This window comes from Harpia harpyja, chromosome 13 (genome assembly GCF_026419915.1).
Source record: "Harpia harpyja isolate bHarHar1 chromosome 13, bHarHar1 primary haplotype, whole genome shotgun sequence".
NCBI classification, from domain to species: Eukaryota; Metazoa; Chordata; class Aves; order Accipitriformes; family Accipitridae; genus Harpia; species Harpia harpyja.
Window position 1 is genome coordinate 37,559,625 of NC_068952.1, and position 27,471 is coordinate 37,587,095.

General features: G+C 38.5%; 1 protein-coding gene across 2 annotated transcripts in view; it reads left to right on the forward strand.

Moving 5' to 3' along the window:
- THBS2 (thrombospondin 2) overlaps nt 1–26,122 on the forward strand; it is a 35,154-nt gene extending 9,032 nt beyond the window's left edge. For both annotated transcript variants that reach the window (XM_052806086.1, XM_052806085.1), the window contains exons 5-22: nt 81–274; nt 1,073–1,213; nt 1,465–1,561; nt 2,760–2,930; nt 3,786–3,962; nt 5,296–5,469; nt 5,919–6,046; nt 6,153–6,305; nt 7,345–7,563; nt 11,190–11,297; nt 13,084–13,243; nt 14,703–14,821; nt 15,092–15,326; nt 18,420–18,647; nt 19,107–19,378; nt 20,316–20,413; nt 22,699–22,838; nt 23,540–26,122. In XM_052806086.1, coding sequence (XP_052662046.1) covers nt 81–274; nt 1,073–1,213; nt 1,465–1,561; nt 2,760–2,930; nt 3,786–3,962; nt 5,296–5,469; nt 5,919–6,046; nt 6,153–6,305; nt 7,345–7,563; nt 11,190–11,297; nt 13,084–13,243; nt 14,703–14,821; nt 15,092–15,326; nt 18,420–18,647; nt 19,107–19,378; nt 20,316–20,413; nt 22,699–22,838; nt 23,540–23,547 — 2,822 coding nt within the window. In that variant the 3' untranslated portion in view covers nt 23,548–26,122. The remainder of the gene's footprint in view (nt 1–80; nt 275–1,072; nt 1,214–1,464; nt 1,562–2,759; nt 2,931–3,785; nt 3,963–5,295; nt 5,470–5,918; nt 6,047–6,152; nt 6,306–7,344; nt 7,564–11,189; nt 11,298–13,083; nt 13,244–14,702; nt 14,822–15,091; nt 15,327–18,419; nt 18,648–19,106; nt 19,379–20,315; nt 20,414–22,698; nt 22,839–23,539) is intronic.
- The last annotated feature ends 1,349 nt before the right edge of the window (nt 26,123–27,471 follow it).

Genomic DNA, 27,471 nt, shown 5'->3' on the forward strand with positions numbered 1-27,471 from the left:
TCTGTGATTTCAGCAGGAATCTGTAATCTGTGGAAGAACTTTGTATATGCTGCTCTTCTCTTTCCCTCTCGTGCTGCCAGCTGAAGTGAACACCATCAATGAGAGCACTGAAATCCTTCACTTGAGCCCTGCTGTCACAACCGAGTACGTGGGTGAGAAATCAGAGAAGGCTGAGTTCTGCGATCGCTCCTGTGAAGAGCTGGGAACAATGTTCACAGAGCTCACCGGCTTGCGCATCGTGGTGAACAACTTAGCTGATAACCTCCAAAAAGTGGTAGGTACCTGTAAGTCTGAAGAACTGAAAGAGGTCTGCTGTGCAGTGCTCTTTCCTTCTTTGTTTTATACCAGAGGCAGTTAATAGATATTTCTGTATTGCATGTGTATACCTGTTGGTATATCTACATAATGTAGAGATGACCTACATTTTCAAAGTGACTAGTTAGGTAGTTCTTGAGTATAACACCTTAATGAAGGCTTGGTTTTCACAGGCTGGGTTCAAAAGAGCACACACACATGCACTCATACACAGGGGAGATCAATCCTCTTAAAGGTTACTGCAGGTTTGGGAATCGAAAGCTGACAAACCCAAACTTGGCTGTGTACTGTTAAAGTGTTATTGCCATGCTTATACCATTTATGAATACATCAGGGTACCTAAACTGTAAGTAAATGTATGGGATTTTCATCATAGAAGTATGATGGTGACATTTTAGTGAACTCTGCCCCTCTTCTTGTTGTGAATCAGTTAATTCTTTCTGAAGGTAGTGTATTACTATGCCATATGTCTCGGGACTAAAATCTTCCCATCTAAAGATGAGCGGTACTAGCAGAAAGCAAAACTGCTAAGAACGTATTTCCCTTAGTATTATGTGACTGTGTTTGTAACAGTATCTGAAGAATTGCTGTGCAGCATTGTGGTACCTGGTATCATCTTCTTTATGTACATAAATATGTAAAAATACACTTTTTTTTTAATGGAAGAAATAAATCCAGTAGTGTCTCATTTAAGTGTTTATTTAAAACTGTTTGCTTACAAAGTACACAATTTGTTTTCATTTACTTCATCTTCTAGTCTGAAGAGAACCAAATTATGTGGGAATTGATTGGGCCTAACAAAACACTGAAGAACCAGTCAGTTTGCTGGCAGGATGGCCGTGTCTTTGCAGATAATGAAAGCTGGATTGTAGATAGCTGTACCAAGTGCACCTGCCAGGTAAGGTTTTGGAAACATCCTCCTTCTCTGCAGAAATGGGTAGTGGGTTTAATCCAGCCCAGCTGTCCAGGTCAGGTCACATTTACTCAGAGCTTTGCCCAGTCTTACTGATATTTATAAAAAGTAGTCCCCATGTCCACGACAGTTAGAACAAATGAAAGAGTTTCCACACATGAAACTTCCTCAGATGCCCACCTTTATTTGCCTCTGTATGTGAGCCTAAGTCAGTAAGTTGATTTCTCTGCCTGTAGGATTCTAAAATTGTGTGCCATCAAATCACCTGCCCAGCAGTCTCCTGTGCCGATCCATCTTTTGTTGAAGGCGAATGCTGTCCAGTCTGCTCTCACTGTGAGTATTTAGCCAAAGAGAAGGATACTTTTTGGCAATATTTAAAATCACTACTAGTGTGTTGGAAATGTCAAAATGAGTAAGAGGTCAAGGCAGGTAAGATAAAATATAAAACTTACGTGTATACAAAGATCATATGAAGTAACTTGGCTGCTTGAAGTTACCTTCTGGAAGAGTTGGTGTCTCTTCAGTGATTATATTGGTTGCTTAGAAGTAAGCTGATAATTTGCCTAGCTAAGTGGGACACTAAAGGTTAGATGCATGCACCTCCCCAGTCATGTATTCCAAGGCTGGACATTCTGATTTTCGTTGGTTTGCAATAGCACTGTGCACTATTGTTTCTTTTCCATACTGCCTGGTTAAAGCAGATGAACATAGGTTAGGATGTTTCCTTGTGGAGGACGTTTAAGTTCCAGATGAAAAGTTTCGTGCAATTTGATGCAATATTTATTACGAGTGCAAGGTTTTTTTCCCTCTCTGTTATTGTCATTCTGTTACTCTGTTTTATTTCTTCTCCATCATATATCCTCTTTTGGTGTAATGCTTTACTTATGAACCTTGACAATCCCTTCCACATTTAAGACAGCATTGCAGTCTGTGAACTAGACTTTGGAGTGACAATAGGTTTAACGATTTCACTGATTAAGTGACTTCAGTGTGGGTTCAGTACATTTCACTCTGTAGTAGAAAGGTCTGTTAAAGAAGAAAATGGTTGCTTAGATGTTCTGAATAAAAATGCATTGGAATATACTCAGAGGTTTTTTGCCTATTCAAAGCATAGGGCATATTCTTTTACAGTGTGCTTGTGATCATGTTCACCATTATGTTGTGTTTAGAGGTGGGGCCACATCTCATCATACTGACCTATATTCTGAAGTCAAAGGCAGTTGGGACTTGAGTTTTTGGCTCAGTCCATTCTTCAAATAAGGTGTTCTTCTTCCTCCAAAGGTCAGTGCCTCGTGCAAACACACTGTGCACAAGTTCATGAAGATCCAGGACTCTTATCTGGGCTAACCTCTCATTACATTAAACCATAATTCCCTAACTGCAGTGGCAGCTTGGGGAAGGAAAATTAGAAAAAGAGAGATCTAAAGGACAAAGTGCATGTTCTACAGAAAAAGAGAAGTGAAAATCTTCTGAATAGGATAATAGAGCGACTTTCAATGCTAAGCACTTTTTCTTACCTTTTGGTCTGCAGCTGATGACAGCGAGGAAGGCTGGTCACCATGGTCAGACTGGACAAAGTGCTCAGTTACCTGTGGCTCTGGGACTCAGATGCGAGGAAGGTCGTGTGATGTCACCAGGAGTGCTTGTACAGGCCCGCACATCCAGACAAGGATGTGCAGCTTTAAGAAATGTGACCATCGCAGTAAGTAGTAAAATTTGTCCCTTTTTTAAAGCTTCTTTGGACATCTCTAAGCAAAACCAAGCTTAGTCTGGATTTCCTATGAACGCTCACTGGTCAGGACAGTATGTATTTGAACACTCATATGTGCATAATTAAAGTAGCTATCATTAGATTCTTTGTCATCACCCCCCTTTCAAATATTTCTCCTTTTCCTGACCATTTAATAGGTATGTGCATTCTGGGCTCAGCTCTGTTAAACAAAAAGATAGTGGGTGATCTTTTCTTGAACATTATGAGCTGGAGTCTCTTGTTTGAAGCCACTTTGGAGACAACACTCAGTTCATAATCACGATACATAGGGCCATGTTTTCATCTGCCATTCATTCATGATTGGCCCATTCCATTAGCTTAGTAGTGTTTAGGAATACAGTAATCATAGAAGACTTTTGCAAAGTATCAAACTGCTTTTATATTTAAGGCATTTAGAAGGGTCATACTCTGTCTCCAAAACTGTAGTTAATACTATTGCAGGTAGCTGCTATATCCAGGCTACTTTAGTACCTAAGGCTATTGCTGAAGCTGCTAGATGTCCAAATGTGCATTTTAAACAAGTGTTTGTTTCAGTGGAACAAGTTTAGTTTTAAGTAGAATATCTAACATCCATGTTAGTCATATGTTAGTCACTGAGATTCTTAAGCAAGCTGTACTTGAATGCCTGAGCTGACATGCTGGGCTTTGTAAGCGACAGTGGTAGAAAAGAGATGGGACATGCATCAGATGTAGTGAGAAGCTTATTAGAAAGTTAACTTCACAAGTGAGTTTGTACTACTGCTGCAGGTGGGCTATTTCCTTGAGTTTTGCTCTTTTCTCTGACAGTACGTCAAGATGGTGGCTGGAGTCACTGGTCTCCCTGGTCTTCCTGTTCAGTTACCTGCGGAGTCGGAAATATCACCCGCATCCGCCTCTGCAATTCCCCTATCCCCCAGATGGGTGGGAAAAACTGTGTGGGAAGTGGGCGTGAAACAGAGAAGTGTGAGAAGGTTCCATGTCCAGGTACGTCTGTGGTCCAAAGTGACGCAATAATATTCCAGCTGAATTTCTTCTCTTTATTCATATCTAAATTACAGTGAATTTCTATGACAGAAGATATAATTTGTAGCTTAGGGGTGAAATAATACACAAGGGTGCTTTTAAAATGAAGACAACGAGGCAGTTGGAGGTTTTGTAAACCTCCCAAGTTATGATTTGGCTTTAAACATTCAGAGTTTGAGAAATTTTCATTTTATAACTTAGTGATTTATCTCTGCATATCAAAAATGTAAACGCTTTCTATCTAAAAGGAAGCTGATACTGTACATGTTAGGAATAGACAGATAGTCCCCCAATAGCCAGGTTTCTTTGAAAGCATGCATACATATTTTATACATACTCAACACATGTAATTGTTATAATTCTTTCTTCCTCATCTACACTTTTTAACCTTTTTAGAGACCATTCATTCCACTCACTTTTACTTTCCTTTCCTATAACTTTTCCTCACTTTTTTCCCTTTGTATATTTTTCTTCATTCCCTCCTCTGTTTAGCCTTTCCTTTCTACTTACAGGCTATGAGCTTGAAACTGTTGTCAAGCTTCTAACCCAATAGTACTTAAATAACTATACACAATTCATCTATTTTTTGATCTACCTGTGCATGCTAAGTTAGTGAAAAGGTTATTTATTTAAGGACACACACCATTGCCCTTACATTTTTTTGCAGCACCAAGAGCAAACACAGAGTTTGGTTCAAAGATGTTTGTATTTCAAGAAAATTCAGGTTTGATGACAACAGGATCAGTAGAGTTGTACCACCATAAAACGTGCAGAAGAATCATTGAAATAAGTTATTTATACTGAGTCAAGCAACACTATTGAAGATACACTGATGAATGGATTACAAAACAAGAATAATAGCTGCAACCTTACTGAGCATACGGTCACCATAAAAAAAAGCCACAGAGCTCAGGTTTGGCTCAGCACAAGTTTGTATCCTGTGGTCACACCCTGCTTTGTGTACAAAATGAAAGCTTAGTAGGGAGCTTTGAAGGCACTGTATTTGTTCTGATCAACTTAAATGGAAATACACCATGCCAGTGGGCACGGCATGTTGTTTTGAATTATTGGCCAAAAAATGCCTATAAAGCAGTTGGGTATTTTTTATTTGCTTGTTTGTTTCTGAAATATTGCTATCTCAGTGTAAGGCTTTGCCAGCATCTTTCTTCCTATGTGCATAGTGAGAAACTGTCTCCAGTCAGGGATCTGAAGAAAGGGTTGTTGTCATTGGCACCAAACGTTGTCCCCAGTATATTGTCTGTGATACTCTTCTTCTCTCTTCTGCATATCCTAGTGAATGGCCAGTGGGGTCCTTGGTCTCCGTGGTCTGCCTGCACTGTTAGCTGTGGAGGAGGAATTCGTGAGCGGTCTCGCCTCTGTAACAGTCCAGAGCCACAGTATGGAGGAAAGCCCTGTGTGGGAGATACCAAGCAACATGATATGTGCAACAAGAAGGATTGCCCAATTGGTTGGTATTTAGTCATTCTTTATTCAGTCTGAGTAATTATTATTGCTGTTATTTCTTTAATGGATAATTATGAATTGACACTACAGAAATCTACTAATTATACCTTTGTTTCAGGAAAGCACTTTTAACTATTTTGGGTGGTGTTTAGATGAGCGGGATTTTATATATATTCTTAATACTGACTTCCCCTGAACACGGATGTGTTTCTTAAACAAGGCTTCAATATGCTGCAATGTATTCAGCTGGATGTAGCAATCTGTAATATTTTCATATTAAATCAATAGTATATTAAATGCATTTAATAACCCTAATTGTAGCAGGTTTTTATAAGAGTCTGTTGCATCACATATGATTTAAGCTGATGAACAGAGAATATCTGTTTCTTAAATGAAGTTTTATATGCCTTTTATGCTCCTAACTTAATTTACACTTTTATGTGTCTTTGCCAGATGGGTGTTTGTCAAATCCTTGCTTTCCTGGAGCAGAATGCAACAGTTACCCAGATGGGTCTTGGTCATGTGGGCCGTGCCCAGCAGGTTACCTTGGCAATGGTACCGTCTGTGAGGATCTTGATGAGGTATTGACTTTGATTCCATTAACCTCAGGAAATCACTGTGAAATTTTCATTATTTGGGAATTACACAGCTATCTAATTGGTGTCTTCTTTCTTTCTCTTCCGGCAGTGTATAGCTGTGTCAGATGTGTGCTTTAAGGTGAATCAGGTCCATCGCTGTGTGAACACAAATCCAGGTTTCCACTGCTTGCCATGTCCTCCACGCTATAAAGGAAGTCAGCCCTATGGGGTAGGGCTGGAAGTTGCCAAGACAGAGAAGCAAGTGAGTGATGTTGAAGAGAATTTGATGGCTTTGAAACTGGGTAATTCTCACCTGAAAATACCTGTGAATGAAAGCATGACAAAGATACCCTTGAACAGCAGTTATCTATTTCAGGTTATTTTTGGTTCGAGTAACAAAACACTGAATTTGGGGTTGTTCTTTTTTTAAGGGTTTTATTTAGTCTAGGCATCTGTGCAGTTGCACCAAATGAGTGTGAAAATGCCAGGAGCAAGCATTCCCTTGCTTTGCACTCCTTTCAGGTGTATATGCCTACTCTGGGCATTGGAAACTGAAGAATCAGGATTGTTCTCTCCACAAATATAATGCTGTTAATGTGGGTGTCATCAGACATATGTCTGAAGTTCTCAATCCCTAAATTCTATTGGGCCAACACCTATCAGTGGTGAAGGACAGAAGGAAGTGGAAGTGATACTGAAGACTATGGTCTGATAGATAAAAACGTTCAAACAGATGTCATGGGATGCCTTCTCTTTGTGGCTGTTGAATCAATCTGTGGTTAGTTCAACATGTGAAGTCCAAATGCAAAACATCTGTGTAAGATTCTCGGATATTGTCAATGAAAATAAGCAAAGTGGTAAGAAAGAGGTAAAAAAACTTACTTGAGGGGAATGTGAGAATTCATTAGGGTCTCTTTGATTTAAGAAAATAAGGTAGTCCTTGCATAGTGACAGGCAGAACATTAAAGGAAAGAGGTGAGTACAGTCTACTTTCTGTTGCAGTTAATTTCTGGGGATTAATGACATCTGGAAGAAAGCAGATAGAGTTCTGAAAATGTTAATCACTTTAATTTCTTTTTGAATAATGTCCAATTTTTCCTGTGGTTTGTTTTAATTATTTTCATTGTACACATTGTCTGGAGTTGTGAACTGACAGAGCAGTATGACTTACTAGCAACAATTAAAACAAAGTTCCTGTCTTTAGGCATCTAAATAACTGGCCTGATTTTGACAAAGTTGAGACACACACAGCTAGCTGCAAATATCATCAGGTTTCAGTGAGTATGCTCTATCTGTTACAGGTCTGTGAACCTGAGAACCCATGCAAGGACAAGACACACAGCTGCCATAAGTCTGCAGAGTGCATCTATCTCGGCCATTTCAGTGATCCTATGTACAAATGTGAATGTAGGACAGGTTATGCTGGCGATGGACGCATCTGTGGTGAGGATTCGGATTTGGATGGCTGGCCTAATAATAACTTGGTCTGTGCTGCTAATGCAACATACCATTGCGTGAAGGTAAGTAAAGAAGGTTGATAAAAATACCATGCCATAACCAAATTTTCTCTCTTTTTTTCCTAAATAGTTGTGAATAACACTTTTCAGCATCAAGCTGGTGGTTGCTTTCATTAAGCTTTGACTGTTACAGCATGCTCATTTTCTAGGAGATGCTGTGAAATGTGTATCCACTTAACACTAGATCCAGTAAGAGATTCTCAAAATGAAATCCAGAGTCCTCTGCTTTGGATTTCTTCCTGTTCAGAATACAGAGAAGGTTAGGATGCTTCTGAATAGAGTTAGCACACTGAGCAGGAGCTGCCTAAAGCACAGGTGTGGAACACACAGCTCGTGAGAACTAAACAGGAATCTCTGGGCACAGGTGAGTGTGAAATCCTACCTGCAAGGCTTGTAACAAGACAGACAGCCACGTAAGGTCTATAGTTCTAAATCCTTTCTTGAACTATCCCTTCCTTTTAAAGATTTAAGCAGGTCACACTCTGTGAAAACTGGATTCAGAACCTGAGATAATTTCTGGCGATAGGAACCTGAGAGAGGAGTGAATATGAGTAATTAGACAGAGTTCTCCTTATTGCATAAGCTCAGCGGGAGAGGATGGGAGATTGAGCTTCTCTTACCCTTCAGAGATGTGGAGTCCCAGCTCTCACCCACCCGAGGGGAATGACCTGCCTGCCACCATTGGCTCTGGACCTGGCAGGGGACTGTTCACTCTTGCTGCTGCAGCTGTGCCATTGTAGTGAAAAATGAAACATTACTACACCAAGGAGGAAATAAGCATCAGGGAGCCTGAAAATGGTGATATGTAGGTTTAGCCCACCATGGTATGTTCCCTGGAACCTGGTTCTGTGCTCATCTGAAGCACACTGTAAGTCCTCCTTGGCTCCAGGGCCTGAGGTTCCTTCCAGTGGAAATTGCTCAAAAATGGTGAGCCCGCTTTGATGTCTCAACCTGATGCGGTTACACTGCTGTGCAAAAGCAGGCTGGAAGTTGTTCCAGGTCCACCAGTTTAACAATGGCCCAAATAGCTGAGGAGTGAAGGCATCCCCGACAGGTAGTTCCCTGGATCCCAGTTCTGAGTGGTGGCCTCACTGATGGTTGAATGACAGGCACAATACAGAGGGGCATATGCTGTTTGCAGCAGCAAAGTAAGCAACTGGGATGAAGTGAGCTTTATCTGAGCAGAAGGCATAATCAAGTGCTCAGTTTTAAACACTTGCCCATGGGACCACTGACAACACTGGATTACCTACATGCTTTCACTAGGGCAGATGCTCAAGTATTTTGCTGAATCAGTTGTGTCTCCAAGGGCAATGCTTTCTTTGCTGAGGTTTTTAGATACTTTTTTTTCCCCACTGCCCTGAAACATTTTGGTTTCTCCTTCTCCATGTTAAAGTGATCTACCTCTAAACTCTCATGAAGTTCTAGCACGATAACTTCGGCTTAAAAAAATGAGGAAAGAAATGCAAAAATGACAGAGTTCTAGACCACTACAGTGGTTAAAAAAACCAAACACATATCAAGAGACTAGGAAAGTTTGAAATCAGGCTGTTTGAGAGAATCAGAAGTCACTCGGGTATAATCCACTTGAAGTTGTGAATCTGGGCTCTCTCAGCAGAAGAGTTTCAGACATTGATGGAAATTTGAGCCTCAAATGTTGATCTTCCTCACCGTAGCTGATGTCTGTTCATGGTGGATCCAGCCAATTCAGCTATTGCATTTCATATATTCTTTTTTGGTTCCTGTCGTCGGAATCTGCAACATGTTGACTCAAGATGTAAGGCCAATGATTAGTTTTCATTAAAAACCCAACATGCTGAACCCATTCAGAAAAAATTGTTTCCAAAGGTTGATTCATGGTGTCTATAATATATGTGTTGATCTAATAGACACAAGTACATCACTGAAGGGGACCCCCATGCCCCCCCCCAAAAAAAGCCCTTAAAAATACCAGGTATTTTCAGGTCCTTATACTCATTACAAAATATTCTAGTTGAGTAATTTGATTTTAAAAAAACAAACTAAAGATTCTTTCCTTGAGCTGATAATGGTTGAAAATTAACTCACTGTCTAAGCAAAGCTATATGAATAAAACAAGTAGTAGTAAATAATAATAAAAGTAAAATCTTAGCACTATCTTTTAGTATAAATTTCTTTCATTCACATGAAAGTAGCATTTTTTTTCCATAAGAATTATCATACCAAAACACAGCTTTGTCAATAGGTGAACCAAAGAAGCCTAGTTTCTAGTGGGTTTGTGCCTCAAGGTTGAGTTCCCAGGTGGAAAGTGCGATGTCTAATAAGTCCTCTTTCTAATATCTAATAAGAAACTTCTAGGGTGCACCGGTAGGATCTCTGCCCTGTACCCCATTACCTCTTTTTGCAAAGTTTATAGGAACTTGCTGTCTCCACCTTACTACTTGATTTGTATGAAACTGGACTCGAATCTGTAGAGAATACAGACAGACAGAAAAACATATAGACAGAAACATACAAAGTGATTGAGCAAGCTTCAACTAATTTCTTCCATTGTTTCAAAAAAATTTTTTTGTATCACTGCTAACCAGTGTTGAGTTGGACAGTCAAGGCTGTTCACAGGTATTTGGTAAAAAAGTGCCATAAAATATTTGGAGTTGCATTGGGGTTTTGATATTTATCACAAATTTTCCACTTCTCTTTTTCTTTAATTATCTATAGTATTAGAACCACTAAGATTGAAAACAGGGCCAGGAATCTTACTATAATATTCATTTTCTTAGGGCATGTGTTACAAAAAAAGATATTTCTGCGCACTATTGGCAGATTCAGTTTTGGTCTGAGGTAGATACGGAATTTGAGAAAAAGTGAGAATAACAGATCGGGTTTTTATAGATGTATGTATTCTTAAGCTGTGGTAGGATTGCAATCCATTTTTAGCTGATTTTGGTATTTTAAAAAGGAATACATGTTAAAAGTTTGCCAAAATATTTCACTTCTTACTTTTTCAGTGTAACCTAAGACTTCCTCATTTAAAATAATCATTCTTTACAAAGCTGTGATACAAAATAAAGGGATACATTTACCTTTTATTTTCAAAGCTATGGGAGTGCAAAGGTACTGTTCTGCAGAACAGTATAAAGGCACGTTTTTCAAAACCCTTTCTTACTGTGTTTCCCTTCATTGCTGTGTACTACTTCAGTCCAGTAACTTTCCATATGAACAACTATTTCTGAAGACCATCTCCTGGCTTGTGTCTATTTTTCTGGCAACCAAACCTGATCATTTTATATGTAATCTTCAAACATACTTCATGAGTTGTCTATAAAAAGTTGATGTAAGAGTGCATGTGTGTGCATGTGGTGTGTTTGTTCTCTGCTGGATAGTTTCATCTAAAATTTACTGGAAACATCCCTTTAACAGAAGGAAAGCTGGGAAATAGAATGATTTGCAGATGCATTTCACTTACTTTACAATATGAAAGCAGCAAATGAACTACTATCTTTGGCAGGAAACAAACAGGCACTTTAAAAAGTATTTGTGATTGATTGTTCTTGTTTTATAGTCTCTGGTGTACCGTATCTACTCTTCTCCCCAGGCAAGTCATTCTGACATAATGTAAACATAATGTATTGATTATTTCTTTTGGCCAGGATAACTGCCCCCTTCTGCCTAACTCTGGCCAAGAAGACTTTGATAAAGATGGCAAAGGAGATGCCTGTGATGAGGATGATGACAATGATGGGGTTGAAGATGACAAAGTAAGATGCATTTCTGTGTCTTCAGTACATTTGACCTAAACATCTGGTTTTAAGGAAAACCATTGCAATAGTTGAGAACGTTATTGTTCAGAGCTTCAGCTGAGTTGTTCTGCACTGCCTTCCCTCAATGATATCTGGTGCAGAATAAAGCTGTGTTGGGTCAAAGAAGAGTAGCACTATGGAGAGCAAAGCAGCCTGGGGAACCTGGGGCTGAATTACAATCTCAGTATCAGTTCTGGGTTCAGTCGTGTGCATGAAAACAGTTTAATGGAAAGTGGGATTGGATTTCTTATTTTGCAATGGGAGAATGATAGGTCCATTGTATTTGAAAAGCTGGTAAATATTACATCTGGGGTATGTTGGAAACAAGTTATGATGAATAATAATAACTATAAACACAGCCAGCATCAAGGGGAAATGACGGGAGGAAGATACCTAGCCTGGTTCATACTTTCCTCCTTTAGATCTGCCCACAAGATGAAATTCATTTACCTGTAGAGCCTAAAAGATAGGCAGTCTAAACCTGTTCTCCCTGGACGTTCAGAAAAAGGACAGAGGCACCTCCAGAGTGGGCTTCACCCTGCCTTTTCCAAACATGTTTAGGATAAGTGAATTTGTTTTAGGAATTTACTGTTCCAATTTGTTCCCTTCAGAGGGAGCCTAGATGCTGTAGAACTTCAGATGGTTAAGATTGGGTTAGAACTGTGTTGATGGAGCCTCTATTTGGAATATTTCAAAAACCAAAGAATCATTTGATAAAATAATATGATGTAGTACATATAGTTGAAAAATTGTAGCCAGAAGTTGTTTTATGAGCAGTATAAAATTTTGACTTGCCTCTATATCTTGACCTTGAGTATATGAAATGTATTTCTGAGGAATTTAAAATGTTGTGCTAAAAAAATTATTTCCTAGTGAATGGGTTTTGCTTTAGCAGAGGAAAAATAGTTTAAATATTTTTTCCATATGACCTCCCTTTAGATTCCATGATACTGATACAGCCCTCACTCCCACTGCTTTGGTTTCATTCTTCTTTGCTTTCCACACTGCGTACTTCCTCATGCCTGTGCAAAAGTCCATGTGTAATTTGGGGATGTGTGAAACATAAGAATTCTTGTTCTGGCAGACTTTCAAATTAGGGACTAAACTGAAATTAAATTTTCAAAATTCCACTTAAAGAAATGGTCTCAGGAAAAAAATATTTTGGGTCAATGAGAGTATTTCATTTTAACTTTAATTTTTGAAAGTTTTTACATTTTATTATCATATGCAATATAACACAACCCACAAAAAAGTCAATCTTTATTTAAATTGAAAAATCAAAATATGTGGTTTAAAAGTGAGAATATTGATACTAGTTTGTTCCAAAAAAGTCAGAGTATCATTTCTAACTTTTTCCAAAAAATATAGTATACAGTTGAAGTTGGCCTGATTTTGCAACACGTTCTGATTTTTCTAAAAAACACATGTTCCAGTGATACACTTTTGTTGAAATATCTGAGTACAGATCCAATTTAAAATGCCTGTTCCTCTCCTAGTGAGGTGTGGAACATGTTTCGCATGGCTTGTACAAAAACACAAAACCAGACAGTGAGCCAGGCTGTCCAGATGCCATCTCGTTACCACTGAGATCTTCAGTGTAGGTACAGCTTGTCCATTGAAAAAATAGTGGATTAATAGTTTGATTTTGGCCTCTGTCCAAGATGGACAGGAGGAGTTATCACTTCATAGTATGCTCTCATGAGTTGTGATTTATATTCTGAAATCTTCTATTTCTTCTTAACAGGACAACTGCCCTCTTCTGTTCAACCCTCGTCAGTTTGATTATGACAAGGATGAAGTTGGTGACCGCTGTGATAATTGCCCCTATGTGCACAACCCTGCTCAGATTGACACAGATAATAATGGGGAGGGTGACTCATGTGCTGTGGATATTGATGGAGATGGTATGCTTTCAGTTTTGAGAATTAAGTGCTGTTCCACAAGTACACTTTGCTTTATGTCCAGTAAGATGGGCTACCTGCTTTTATACATGGAATAAAATTGGGTCTAGCAGCTCAAAAATGCAGAAGAAAGGGAAGACAGGTTCATCTGTCCTGTGTAGTGTAGTTGTCCATAAAGTCCCTAAAGGATTACAATGGATATTATTCAAGAATAAATCACAGCAAGTCTTTTATCAGTGTAATCTTAAAAAAAATTCTTTCCTTCATCTGTGTTCCAAAGTAATCAGGGTCTAATATAACACTTCTGTTGCCTTTTTTTTTCCTTTTTAGGGAGGGAAAAGAACATCAGAACATCTGTGGGGTTAAGACAATATCTGTAGGAAATTAATCTGCTTTTCTATGAATGTAATGCAAAGCCCACAGTAATCCAAATACACATTTTTTGTGTGTCTTAAAATATTATTAAAGGTGTTTATTTCATCTACCAGTACATGCCTATGTGACCCAGATTTGATCAGAATTAAGGAGGGGGGAAAGCACGTAAATGTCTTTCAAAAATCATAACCATGCAGGATTTCAAATTTATGAGAATCCAGAAGTACTAGAAGTTGAAGAAATCTAGTTTTGGATTTCTTTCAGTAACATTTTAAACTTTTGGATTGAAGTTCTGAACGTTTTGAAGTCCTCTCATCCTTCTGATCATCACGTTCTTCGTAGTGCTCATGGTAGTTCTGCATTTGAAGAAAAACGTAGTCATGTGTTATTGGCTGAAAGATTACACAAATACCCAGGGACCATATCATGTGGGAAAGGGTCGTTGTATCCTTTCCAGACAGACATGCCAACGTGGCTTGATTTTGCTTCTTTTCAACATATTATAGTTTTGAAGGAAATTGTTGGTTGTATAATAAAGCTTCCTGAGGAGGAACAGTTTCTTTTGAAAATTTGGCATGCTGTAAAATAAATGATGCACATGTTCTAGTAAAATTAAATTATTTAGTGCTGAGGCAGCTGAACATTAATGCAGTTGTTGCTAAACAAAACTCTTCAGAAATTCCACCATGATATAGCTGTGCGTTCTATGCCATTTCTTAGAGTGTGGGAAGAAAATCCAAACCAAATTATTTAAGAAGAAAAATACCCTGCCTCTTTATCTGTTATTCTGTGAAAGAGGGCTAAATTCTTAAGACATAATCAGCCCTTACTCTAGCAAAATTCCTTAGGAAAATACATATAGAAGACTTTATCATGGCAAGAAAAGTGGAATTGATACCATCATTTTTCTTTCTAATATTAGTCTTTTCACTATTTCATGTTGTAGCAATAATGTTGTAGCAATCAGAAAGCCTATGAACCCCTTAAGAGCCTTGCTTCTTTACTGGTGACTCCTGCAGTCTATGGTTGTCTGTGCTGGATGCTATATCATTCTGATTTCTTCAATCTTTTGGTTTTTTCCTTGCAGACATTTTTAATGAACGAGATAATTGTCCTTATGTCTACAACACAGACCAGAGTGATACAGATGGTGATGGAGTTGGTGATCAGTGTGATAATTGTCCGTTGATGCATAATCCAGACCAGGTAAATGTTAGAGACGGTTTCCTTAATGGTAGCATCAGAACAAAGGCAGAGGAAAGAACCCAGGAATTGCTATCAGTCCCTGTTTACTGTAGAGCTGAAGAGGTGGATCTGTATTGCTCATTTTCATATCTCAGGGTGTCAGATCTCTTTGTATCAGAGAAGTCTCCAGAGAAGTCCTTGAAGAGAAGTGTTGAGAAATTAAGTACCAGGCTATCTGTACCTTTGTGTTCAGCAACAATAATAAATTTACTCTCAAATTTTTTGGGGTAGACTGATGCAGATAATGACCTTGTTGGTGACCAGTGTGACAACAATGAGGACATAGATGAAGATGGCCACCAGAACAACCAGGATAACTGCCCTTACATCCCCAATGCTAACCAGGCTGACCATGATAAAGATGGTAAAGGAGATGCCTGTGATCCTGATGATGACAATGATGGTGTCCCAGATGACAGGGACAACTGTCGCCTCAGATACAACCCTGAGCAGGAGGACTCTGATGGTAAGAACAATGTCATATGAATTTCATTTAGTTCTTAGTATCCAATTCTGATCTTGGAGTATTAACATCTGATGAAGAGAAAGATTTCAGATCAAACTGAGCTGCTTTTGACAGTTGAGACACCATGGACTTCAGTGGAACTGACCTGGCCAGTTTGGTCCAGGGTTAGAGCATTAGGAAACCTCTTTGACAGGGGCTCAAACACGCACATACTTATTTATAGAACACCTTTAACAAATTTAAAAATCAAAATTAAGTTTTTGGTTTTTTTTTTTTACATTTCTGATTTTCACTTTGTTGAAATATTACAAATCTGGGAAAATATTTCAAATAGCTTGAATTTCAGATGTCTTAAAAAATGAAAAATGAGCTGCTTTGCTTTCAAAATAAGTTATCTTCTGAAAATTAAAATGGAAGAAATTATGGTTTACTGCTCTGTTTTATTTTGAAAAACAGACTGTTTCTGCAGGTTTTTTAAGTCTAAAATTCTTGTTAATTTTTAACTATTTTTGTAAAAAAGATTCCTGAGCAGCTTTTCTCAAATTTGCTTTATAGGTAGCTTTAACTATGTCTGGACGATGTACATGTTACGGTTTAAAACATGGATACATAGTTGTTCTTCAGTTCTGTGGGAAGATGTTGCTGGTCACTCTCAAATGGTCCTTCTCTATGCTTGGCAGTATTTCAAGAATGAAATAGTGATAGTTTCACAATCATAAATGTAATTTAGAAAACATTTATGATCCTTCAAAACCCACCATAATATATCTATAAGTAATGGTGCTTGCAATAAATACAGGTGAGCAATTTCTGTTCTGAGTTATAGAGCTTGCTGGAGTCATTCCATGGCTATGCTGGTGAAATTGAAAGCAGAATTTAGTACCTACACAATATGGTTTTATGCACATTTAGAAAGATAAAATCCTGAGCCCTGACTGATTTCCTGGTGAAACAACTGCTGGCAATAGGGAGTTTCTGGTTGGTAGTCAGTAGTAGTTCTTAAATTACTTAACCCTTCAGTCCAATTATATATTTGGAATAGCTTTGTACTTGCAAGTCCCTGGAATAGCCCCTTAATTTCAGAAATATTCCAGAATAAGGGTGCCCCCAAACTGGGATAGTTTGTTATAGTCGTCTGTCACCTGGATCTTGCAAGGGAGACTGCATTTATGTATGGAGTAAGGATTCACAAAAAGTGTAAATTTTAAACATTTTAGCCCACTCATCACTATCATTAGTGACAGGTCCAACAGAAATCTTGGAAAGGTGATAAATAAAGCCAAAAGATGCTCCCACGCTCTTGAAGATGTGAGCTATAGCATATAAAGATGAGGCCCTGGAGAGAGCTGTTGGACGTGGCTGGGTAAACAAATGCTTTCTAACTTTCCTTGATAGGGAATCAATGTTGTCAGCAGCAGCTCAGTACCAAATGAACATCAGCAGGACTTTCAGTGAATAATTAGATTCTCCTGTGACTCAAGAATTACCTCTTTGATATTGGCAAAGGGAATAAAATCAGAACTTCATTCTCTTTTCTCCAATAAGTACTAAGACAAACAGGTGCAGGAGAACACAGCTGGTCAGGATTTGGAGTTCTCCATGGCTGATTGCCAGAGTGGAAAATGGGACCATTTTACCATGTATCTGAACTGCAGAAAGTCTTTGAGATATTGGATACTTCAGCTTTCTCTACTTTTTTTTTTGTGGCTGTTGCCTAAAACTCATTCTGCTTTCTTTTTGAAAGCTTCATACTTGGATAATGCTGTGCTGGTTAGGCATAGTAATGTAGCTTTCCATTTGTCTGTGAAGCATCTAGTAGTAGGTCAGTATTGAATGAGCTGGGTCATTGCTCTTTCCCATTGTGTTAATTCCCATATTCTTAGAGTGGTCACAAACACTTAAAAAAAAGCAGATGCTCAGCTACATGAAGATAGAAACAAATTAGCTGGCAGTTATGGTTTTACATTAGTACCCAGTGCAATATCCAGTGGTTTCTGTTGTAAAAGTCAGAGCCATTTGCGAATTTGTTTCTATACTTGTCTAGCCAAGTTTTTCTACTTTATTTTCAAGTGTTTTGTATGCCACTGAATAACAGTGGCATTGGCAATGAGGTTTTTTGGTTTTTTTAGATGCCTCCTTTTACCACCTGCTATTCAAGGCAAGTCACATCTCCTGGTTTCTACCAATATTAAGGGTAAATTAAGAAAGGAAATTATTTTTTAAAAAAAAATTGAGCATAGTAAAAGTGTTGGGCAGATACACAACTGTGGCTGAGCTGTATGGATGTATTTTTAGGCTCTCTAAAAAGCTTCTTGCAAGTCATGTAACAAAACTTAATATTTCCATTCCTCCAAGGCTAGTCCTGTTGGATACAGTACTTCTTTTTTCTTACATTTTTCTGAAGTACTACATTTCTTATAAGACAAATTGTTCTACCCACAAGTGAAAGAGGGACTAAGCACATATGCATATTTTACTGCAATACTGTCCCCACTTTCTTCTGACATAGAGGTGACAATTCTGCAATCTGAAGCACCTGAGATGGATTGTTGCTGAAGGAATCTTAAGACAGAGATAAAAGAGTCTGAAGAAAGTTTAGTATCTTCAATAGTATATAAGGATTTAGTAATGTGCAAGAAGATTAAGATTTTAACACTATTGTTTGAATTCATTTACACTGATCATATTAAAATGTGGCGTTGTATCCACATCTGGGACAAATCAAACTGAAAATGTAATACAAGCATTAGTGAATTACATCGACACAGCAAACTTCCAACTTTTCCCACCCCGATTCTAAAGGAGCATATAGACTGGGGCCAGATTGATCACTGTCATAAACCACCGACAGGACAGTTTTATTAACAACAATTTTGGCCCTGATCTAAGTTGATGATTTCTTTCAGTCCTTACCAGCAACATTTCAAATGTACTTTCAGAGAACGAAGCTTTCTTTGGAGTCATTTGGAGCGTTCTTTGGGAAACAAGAGAATAACATATATGTATCATAAATTTCTTCCATCAGTGGGAGAGATGTTAGGAAGGCTGAACAAATCGCTAACAATTCCATTTGCTTATTCACATTGCTTATAGGTGATGGTAGAGGTGATATTTGCAAAGATGACTTTGACAATGACAATGTCCCGGATATTTACGATGTATGCCCTGAAAACAATGCCATCAGTGAAACTGATTTCAGAAAGTTCCAGATGGTCCCCCTGGACCCCAAGGGAACAGCTCAGATTGATCCCAACTGGGTTATTCGCCACCAAGGCAAGGAACTGGTGCAGACTGCCAACTCTGATCCTGGAATAGCCGTAGGTGAGTATTGGATGTCAGCTGTTGTCTATGGACAAGTCACCAGTGATCTGGTGATAAGGGAAGGGAAAAAAAAAAGGTAGATAAACACAGCTTTTTGGTGCTGCAAGCCTCGGACTGACACATGGGGACAGTGTACATCCCAAATTAAAAACAGCTCAGTACTGTTTGCCTTTGACCATTCGTCTCATCACTGACTGTAACACACAGAAGATACCCAGAACTTGGTATAAGTGCAGTGCCTACTGTCTCCAATGCCCCTTGTAAACAACTTAACTTCTCTCCAGAAGCCTCCATGTTATAGGTAGGCAAGTCTGACTACCTCCTCTCCTACAGGTAAGGAAACTGAAAAAGATAGTTTATGACTGTTGGCAAAACTCAGGATAGAGCTGGGACTCTTGGGTGTGGGTGGCCTGAACCAGCATTGTAACTCAATGGTTTGTCTCTTCCATCCTCTCCCAGGCTACGATGAGTTCAGCTCTGTTGACTTCAGTGGGACGTTCTATGTTAACACAGACCGCGATGATGACTATGCTGGCTTTGTGTTTGGCTACCAGTCCAGCAGTCGGTTTTATGTTCTGATGTGGAAGCAGGTAACTCAGACCTACTGGGAGGACAAACCCACCAGGGCTTATGGCTATTCTGGCGTGTCGCTCAAAGTAGTGAATTCAACAACTGGTACCGGTGAACACTTGAGAAATGCTCTCTGGCACACAGGAAACACCCCTGGACAGGTGAGAGATTTAACACTTCAGGCCAACAATGCATGACTAATATTTTAAAAGGAAGGGAGGTGTCTTGAAAAGAATTTCCTTTCACACCTCAAATTTTTGCAGACGTTTATCAGCTTTTCTTCATTTCCCATATTACTGGTGTCAATAATAACATTTGCATTGTGTTTCAAAGAAAACATTATGAATGGAAAAAGTTACATGTACAAAAGGGAAGATGTGGTGTGGTCCAAAGAAAAAGGAGTGAGAAGTCTCAGTTATCCACAAATCCTTTGTGACCTCTGTATTGGCACTTGCTTCTTTGGCATTCCAGCTTGTTTGAATTATACGTGGTTTAGAGTTCAGTAACCAGTGACAGCCAAAGAGAAAAGAAATGAAAACAAAGAGAGAAAAACTGCTGCTGTTCCAAATAGGGACCAGCCATGGAAGAAACTTGTGCCTTTTGGAAATGAAGTTAGTGGGACTTCGCATGTGGATAGGAATTTCGCACTTTGGAGCTCCTTGCAGGAAAAGGACCTTTACTGAGTGCGAGAGATTTCAAGGAGCAGGCCACAGGCAGTAACATCTGTGCAAGCCGCAGTCCCTCTCCTTTGGTGGAGGTGCTCATACAGATAGGAAAAGTAGCATTGTCTCTGGCAGTGTGGGGGGGTGTGTGCAAACGGGCAGGACTTCCTAAAGGAAGTCAGGTTTGGTGCTGTGATGGTCTTCGGTGACTCCAGCTATGAAACTACAGATGAGTAACTGATCAATAATTTAAGACAGAAATTTTCATTGCTCTCACCCTATAAAAGAGGTCTGCTGATCATACCATGTTAAATGCTATTTTTGGTCCCATGCTCTACAGCAAATAAGCTTTGGCTGCATGTACAGTTACTATAGTGGATGTACAGTTACTGGAGCACAGTCTGTTTCTAATAAGGCATTTGTATTCCTACTGTAGGTGCGTACTTTGTGGCATGATCCCAAGAACATTGGCTGGAAGGATTATACTGCTTACAGGTGGCATTTGATTCATAGGCCTAAAACAGGATTAATAAAGTAAGAAATGTTTCTGCACCTCTATATTTTCTAGTAGCAAAAGTTTTGTCTCTGTTGATCTGAGAGCTATGTTATCAGTTTCTTTGTTAGTTCTGATAATGATACTTGTGTGACAGTTTGTTCCAATATTTTGGGGACATTTTGTCTTCTTTAGAATAAGATATTTTCCTTTTCAGATGTATTTAATGTAGTCTGGATGGTTCAATATTTACATCAGCTAGATATTCTTAAATTAAAGAAAAAAAATAAAATTCTTTCTCAATAGCTCTTCTGTAAAGGGACCAAAAATTCCTGAGCAAAACTCAAAGCAAGATTAGAACACGAGATTCCTCCCCAGCCTCTGGAATTTGAATGAATGAAATTAATTAGAAACATCAGAATTGCCACAGGGAAGTAGGCCAACGGCCTGTCTGCTTCAGCATCCTGTCTCCCATAGTGGCTTATCCGAGATACTGCAGAAGTAGCCATGAGCACATCTGTAATGCACACAAGGAGTTATGGTGTATGACTTCCCTTAGAGCCCAGCTGTTTATCTGATGTTCCAAAGAATGAGCATTAACTGTCCATGTCAATTTTATCTTCTACTAACTACTGTAACTGTAAAGGATGTTTTTCAAAGGGCAGAGTCTGACCTTACCTCTTAAGGTCTTGTTTGTGCTTATGAGCACGGGAGTTTCACTTGGCTGTGAAAGACAAAAGGGTAGACAAATTTGGATAGACTAAGTTACTAAGTTATCTGTTTCTTGGAAAGAAAAGAGTTTCATGCATCGAAGTATTGCAGTGCAAAGCATTGACTGTTACAGGTCAAAAGCAAACTTGAGTTTTTCGTTTGTGATGCTGTTACCTGTATCTTCCTTTGCAGGAATCTACTTAGTGTCAGACAAAGCATGTTTCAACTGATATCCCATTAGATTAATCTAGCATGACAAATTCTGTGGTCCAGGGCATTAAATTCCTTCATTCTTCAGGGTGTTTTTATAGAAAATAAAGAAATAAAATCAATTGTTTCACTAATATAGTCATGAAGCCATTTTATTTGTACAGAAATAGCAATTTAGTATTAACATGATTAGAGCTGCCTAATTTTTTGGGGTGGGATGAATAATTTATTAAACTCTTCCCATATGTTTTAGGTTCTTGAAATTTTGAGAATTACGTTAAATAGGGTTACGTGAACCTGTCATTCTTTTTGCTTTTCTTATTACCATCGATGAAATACTGTTTTCAGGGAGCAGTTTCATACTTGGTTTTAGGCACCTTTCAGAAAATAAAACACTTCAAGGTAGAGCAAGTGCTGGACGTGCATTTCTGCCTAAGTAGAAATCTGTCCTGAACCCCTGAGTTATAGGAAGTTGCTCAAGCGTGTTCATCCTCATGTGAAACCATCCTGTTTTGTATAACTCATGTATTGTCAACTGAGGCAGGACCATAATCCCTTCCTCCAGAGACTGCTTTAATTAACAGACTATAGAGTCATTTCTCATTTGGCCCAAAAGCTATTTTAAGAGACTGAGAGCCTAAGAACTTTGACTATCTCAAGGTCTCCCATGAGAAGTGGAGAATCCAAGTTCAAGGAAGGGTAATCTATCTGATAGAGAAGGAAAATGAGGAGGCATCTTTAGAGGTCTTTTGGCTCTAGGGTGGATGCCTGAAACACTACCAAAAACAAACCCACCACCACCCCTAAAAACCCAAGTTCTCCTTCTTTTCTAATTTGTTATTAGTCTAGCTGTTTGTGTCCAAATCCTTCCAGCTTTCATTAAGGTCTTAAAATGTCTGAAATTGAGATTCAGCATGGCTCCAATTAATGTTTTATTTGACTGTAAAGGGAAGGTTCTTCCAATTTCTGATGTTGGCCCTTGCACCTAAAGATAAATAAATCAGCTGTTCACACAGCTGTAATGACGATTTTGCTAAGTGATGTGGCAAGGTCTTGTGCTAACCTCTGAGTTCACAGGGACAGGGGCTTATCAATGAATGCTAGTACATGACATAGTTCATTCCAGGAGACATGACTGTTCTAAATAAAGAATTGGGAAATCTTTTGCAGATGGTGTACATAAAATTACTTATGGAACAGCTCCACTGCTTCTGATTAATGTGTTATGGCTGCCAGCCAGGTGGGCGTGAGATACAGATGAGAAGTGATCCTTACAATGAAGTTGGGTTTTCTGATGCCTTCTTAAAATTAATTCTGTTTCAGTTCTTGGGAACCATTACCAGCCCTTAGCACTGGACACTGCGTTATCCTCCTTGTCTAATTTAAATTATGTTCTTCTTTACAGAGTTTTAGTGTATGAAGGGAAACAAGTCATGGTGGATTCTGGACCAATCTATGATACAACCTTTGCTGGTGGACGATTAGGTCTTTTTGTCTTCTCTCAAGAGATGGTCTATTTCTCTGACCTCAAATATGAATGCAGAGGTTAGTTACAGAAAATGTCTGGAAAGCGCTGAAGCCTTTGATAAGCTGTGGAGCAAGCATGAAATATGGAAATGAGAAGTATCCTCTAGTCACAGAAAGCAATCTGTAATATCAAAGCATGGAGTAAACCTTGATTTGTTGAAATACCATGAATGGCCTTTGCCCCTATAGTAATCTCAATTTGAATAACAAAACCCAGATGTTTAATACTACCCACCTGGAAAAAATGAGATAGAAATAAACCTCTGAGTGAGATATGCACTTAGAATTCTGTCTGTATATCCACTTTCCTTTGTAGGCTATTTGAGTGTGTCCTGCGGGCAGAGAGCTACTTCTGGATCACCCCTCTTTCAAGAGGCATGAAGGAGAGAGCAGATATTTTTAATGAGCATGTCTGTCTATAGTGCCTTGTCCAAAATGTTTTGAAATACAGAAAATGCTTTCCCAGGTTTTCTTACGTATGATTTTTTTTGTATACATTTAGATACACAGGTGCACATACACATATGTGTGTGTCTCTATCTATATAGGCAGATATCTATTTTTATATAAACGTCCTCACATTTGTAGGAAAATGCAGAATGGGAAACCTTGTGCTGCATCCCTATACTGTGTCATGATGGAGCTCTGTTCTTGTGTGACTGACTTTCTAACAAAATAAGACAACCACAATTAATATTGGTTTTTCCCATTTCTTTCAGATGCTTGAGCAATGGTTGCTGCATTACCAGCAAAGTACTGTAAATGCTATGCAACCTAGACACCTCAGTACATCCTGGTACTCCCAGTTTCTATTTTTGTGTACCTCCTGTCCTCTGTCCTCGTGCTCCACTCACCAGGTACCTCCCTGCTGCCAGGAGTGCCTCAGCCATCCCTCCACTCAAGTGCCTTCTCACAGCCAGGACTAATGAGACCTAAACGTGAGCGTCCGACCCACCACCGAAGCAAAAGCAGATTGATATATTAGAACACTTTTGTAGAGTGAAAACTTAGCAAAACATGTTTGTTTGTTTATTTGTCTTTTTTAAGGAATGACGTTTACATATAAAAATGTAATTACTTAATGTATTTATATATATATGGAGAAAAAGAGGGGGGTGATGATTATCAGTCATTGTCTTTAAGTGAGGAAAAATGTGTTTGAATAACTTTTTAGGTGTATGGTTGACACTTCCGTGCTCTGATCAGGACTGGACTTCAGTAACACAAAGCCTCTGGGTCTAATTTTAGCAAAGTAATGGAAGGCCATGCCAACAGTATCTATATAACAATGAAAATGCCTTTGGATAATAAAGTAAAGACCAATTATGAACACTTCTTGATCCAAAAAGATGTTCTTTAGCTTATGAGGATGCTCATAATAACACCCGTTAAAATTAACAGCTGGTAGAAATGTCAGATTTGCAACCTAAAGCATTGTCTAGTAGACATTCAGGCCAAACGGAACTGAACTAGAAACTCCCATGTGAAAGGGAAGAGTGACTCATTTAAACATTCAAAGCTATTGCTATTGTCTGACTTTCAAAAAATTATTTCCACTTGTTCTGTTTCCATCACATTTTGCATTCCCTTGTAATAAAGAATATACCATGACCATGTGGAGCAAAACAAACCTGAACCACTTTCCCACCTCTGCTGCAAAAAGCACTTTGACATCCTGAATCCTGATGTGGGTTTTTGAAAAGGTGGCAACGCCACTATTACTTAATTTGGTAACGTAGGAATTTAAGGTTCCATTTATAAATATTTTGTTAGTATTTATTATGATTATCGCACCAAGCTACCTTCTCTGATAATTTATTTTAAAGCATGTCATATAATGCATCAGTAATACATTCACAAATAATGATATTTTAAAGCTATTTTTAAAAGCATATCACAATATGTAGATATTGTCAAAGCATGGTATACACTTAAGTAGAGTTTCATGGGTTATATTCATGTATGCTTTAAAGTTAAATGAATAATAATAAGGAATTTATAAATGGAACCTTAATATATATCCAGTTACCCTAATTTTAATATTTTGTATTGTTACCTATGTCTGCTGTATATAGAACTTCTTAAATAATGCTGAAGGGATACCAGTGTTTATTCTAAACAGATACAACAGTTACTCAGATATACAATAGTATAAACATGTTTAGCATTTTTTTTGTTTTGTTTAAGTTGTATGAGCTTTGTTCACAAAAGGAACACATGCTGGTGTGCTTTTATTCATAGGTGGGTTAACTGATGGAATAATACAGTACCTCTGCCTTCTTACAGGGCACAGTGAGCTAAATGTTGAATCAACTTTTTCTCCCTTGAAATAGATTTTGTTGCTATATTCATTAGAAGAGAATCCACAGTTGCTGGCTTTATTGCACATTTTATAGTGTTCATATTATCAAATCTTTTTGGTTTTGTTTTTGTTTCGATTTTGTTTTGTTTCTGGTTTGTGTTTTGGTTTTGGTTTTTTTTTTTTCCAAATCCTCTTCATGAGGTTTTTAAATGTTTCAGTTTCTTACTTTTGGTGTTTCAAATTGTATCCCCAAGTCCCAAGCAGAAGGGAGGGTGACTTCATTAAATGTAATGATTGTAATGGCTGTGTAGGGTTTTTTGTTTTGTCAGAGAGAGACATCAGTGTGGGGATGAAGATGTTAATATTTGGACTGTATCATAATTTTCCTATTCTATGTAAATTATTTATGATGTTTTTGAAATTTCTTTTTCATTTTTTTTCCTTGCAAGTGTGTGTGAGAGAGTGAGATCAATGAAATTTCATTTTGTTTTGCCAAAGATTGTAAATAATTATTTATTTGTTTACACGGACGGAACTTTATCATTTAACGTCCTGATTCATTTAGTCAGATCCTCATTTTTATATATATATATATTTTAAGAAATTAATGATAGGAAATAAACTGTAAAAAGGTTTTATAAACAAAATTCTCTTTACCTTTTTTATAGTTAAAATGTTTCTTTAAAGAAAAGATTCCATTCCCCAAAGCCCTCAGTTAAATAAGCCTCTTGCCTTGCTATAAACCAGTTCATTTCAAGCAAACCCGCAAATCTGTTGCTTGGTTACAGATCACCAACTGTCTGCTAAGGTTGTAAACAGCAGGTTTCCTAGTGTCTCTGACAAGACCTCATTCTCCATGAAGTCTTTATCTGGCAAACTATCCCAAGTTTTATTTATGGAATTACAACTGAGAAATTTTGGTCCCGCTTCTCTTTTTTTGCTGGACTCCTACACATGGTGTCTGTATTGTGTCTGAACAAATACACGATCCAGTTCTGTACCTGCTTGTGCTGTGAGTCCCATCTGAGTTGCTGGGATTTGTTGGTGTGAGCGAGGATCGCCCTCCTGCTGGAGAATTTCAGGAACCGGTGAATTGTCCGTCACTAACCAAACAGAATAAAATACAAGAAAAAATTGCTAGCGTGAGAGATCTTTGCCATCAGTATGAACTGCTCGCAGGGAGGGGAATTTGAATTGAATTAGGAGAAGTAAGAATGCCCAGCATGCCAAAATGCCAGTTTTGAGGTGTGAACTCAAGTCATATTCTCTTATAAATATCCCAACTATTCACTCTTCTTGGCCTTACAAATATCCCAGCTATTTGGTTTCCTTGGCTTTTGGTTCCAGTGCGAGTACTCAGAACATGACACAAGAAAGCCGTATAGTCTTCAGCACAATCTTTTGGTGAGTCCTTGAAAGTAATACAAATGTTCAGTTTTGTAGAGAGTTGGGTTGCTTGCTTCTATTTATGCTGCGAGGACATCAATGATTAACATTCTTCAGGTAATAGGGTGATCAAGATCTTGTTACCTGCGTTCTCAGGAGTCCCATTTAAATCTCTGGTTGGGATCTGCAAAAGAGTTTTGAGCATGAACACTTAGTGATGATGGGAAGGAAAAAAATACATCCCTTCATGGCAACCAAACAAAACCCTGCAAAATGGACCCAGGGAAATAAAATGACTGGAAACATGTGAAGCCATAACAGCAGGACTTCAGTACTAGTACAGGGTCTTGAAGAAAAACAGAGAGGGAAGGACCAAAAAAGCAAATACTATGCTGTGAATGAGCAGGCTCACTTAAAGCAGTGACATCCTCTGACCTCTGTCCATTGTTCTAACTACAGGCTTTTGAAGGTATTCAGGGACATTTGGGTAATTTGGGAAAAAGACATATTTAAAAATTTTGCAGCCCCTGCCCTGCTGGTTCCCAGAGAGGTACGGGTGTGGAAGAAGGCAGCCTGAAATCCCTGCAGAGAGGCTGGTTTCTCATGAGGGGAAGCAGAGCAGGCACTGATTCTGCCACTGACTCCTGCGTGACACTGGGCAGAATATTCTTCATTTCCCTGAGCATCAGGTTCCCAACTACTAGAAGTCAATGATAAATTTCCTCCCCTTTACAAACTTTTGATAAGTCTTATGTATCCTATTGTTTCTGGACCAGCCAAAACCCAGGAAATACTGAAATCCTGAACTCCCCCTGAAATTTAAGTTCAAATGAGACTTCTTGACCGCATTTAAAACATGGGTTTTTTCAGATAAGCTTTGGATAAGCCTCTGAATTCTGAAAAGTTAAGCTGAACTCGCAGCATTTAAGGATTTGTCCGTTATAAGAGTAACACCTTTACCAT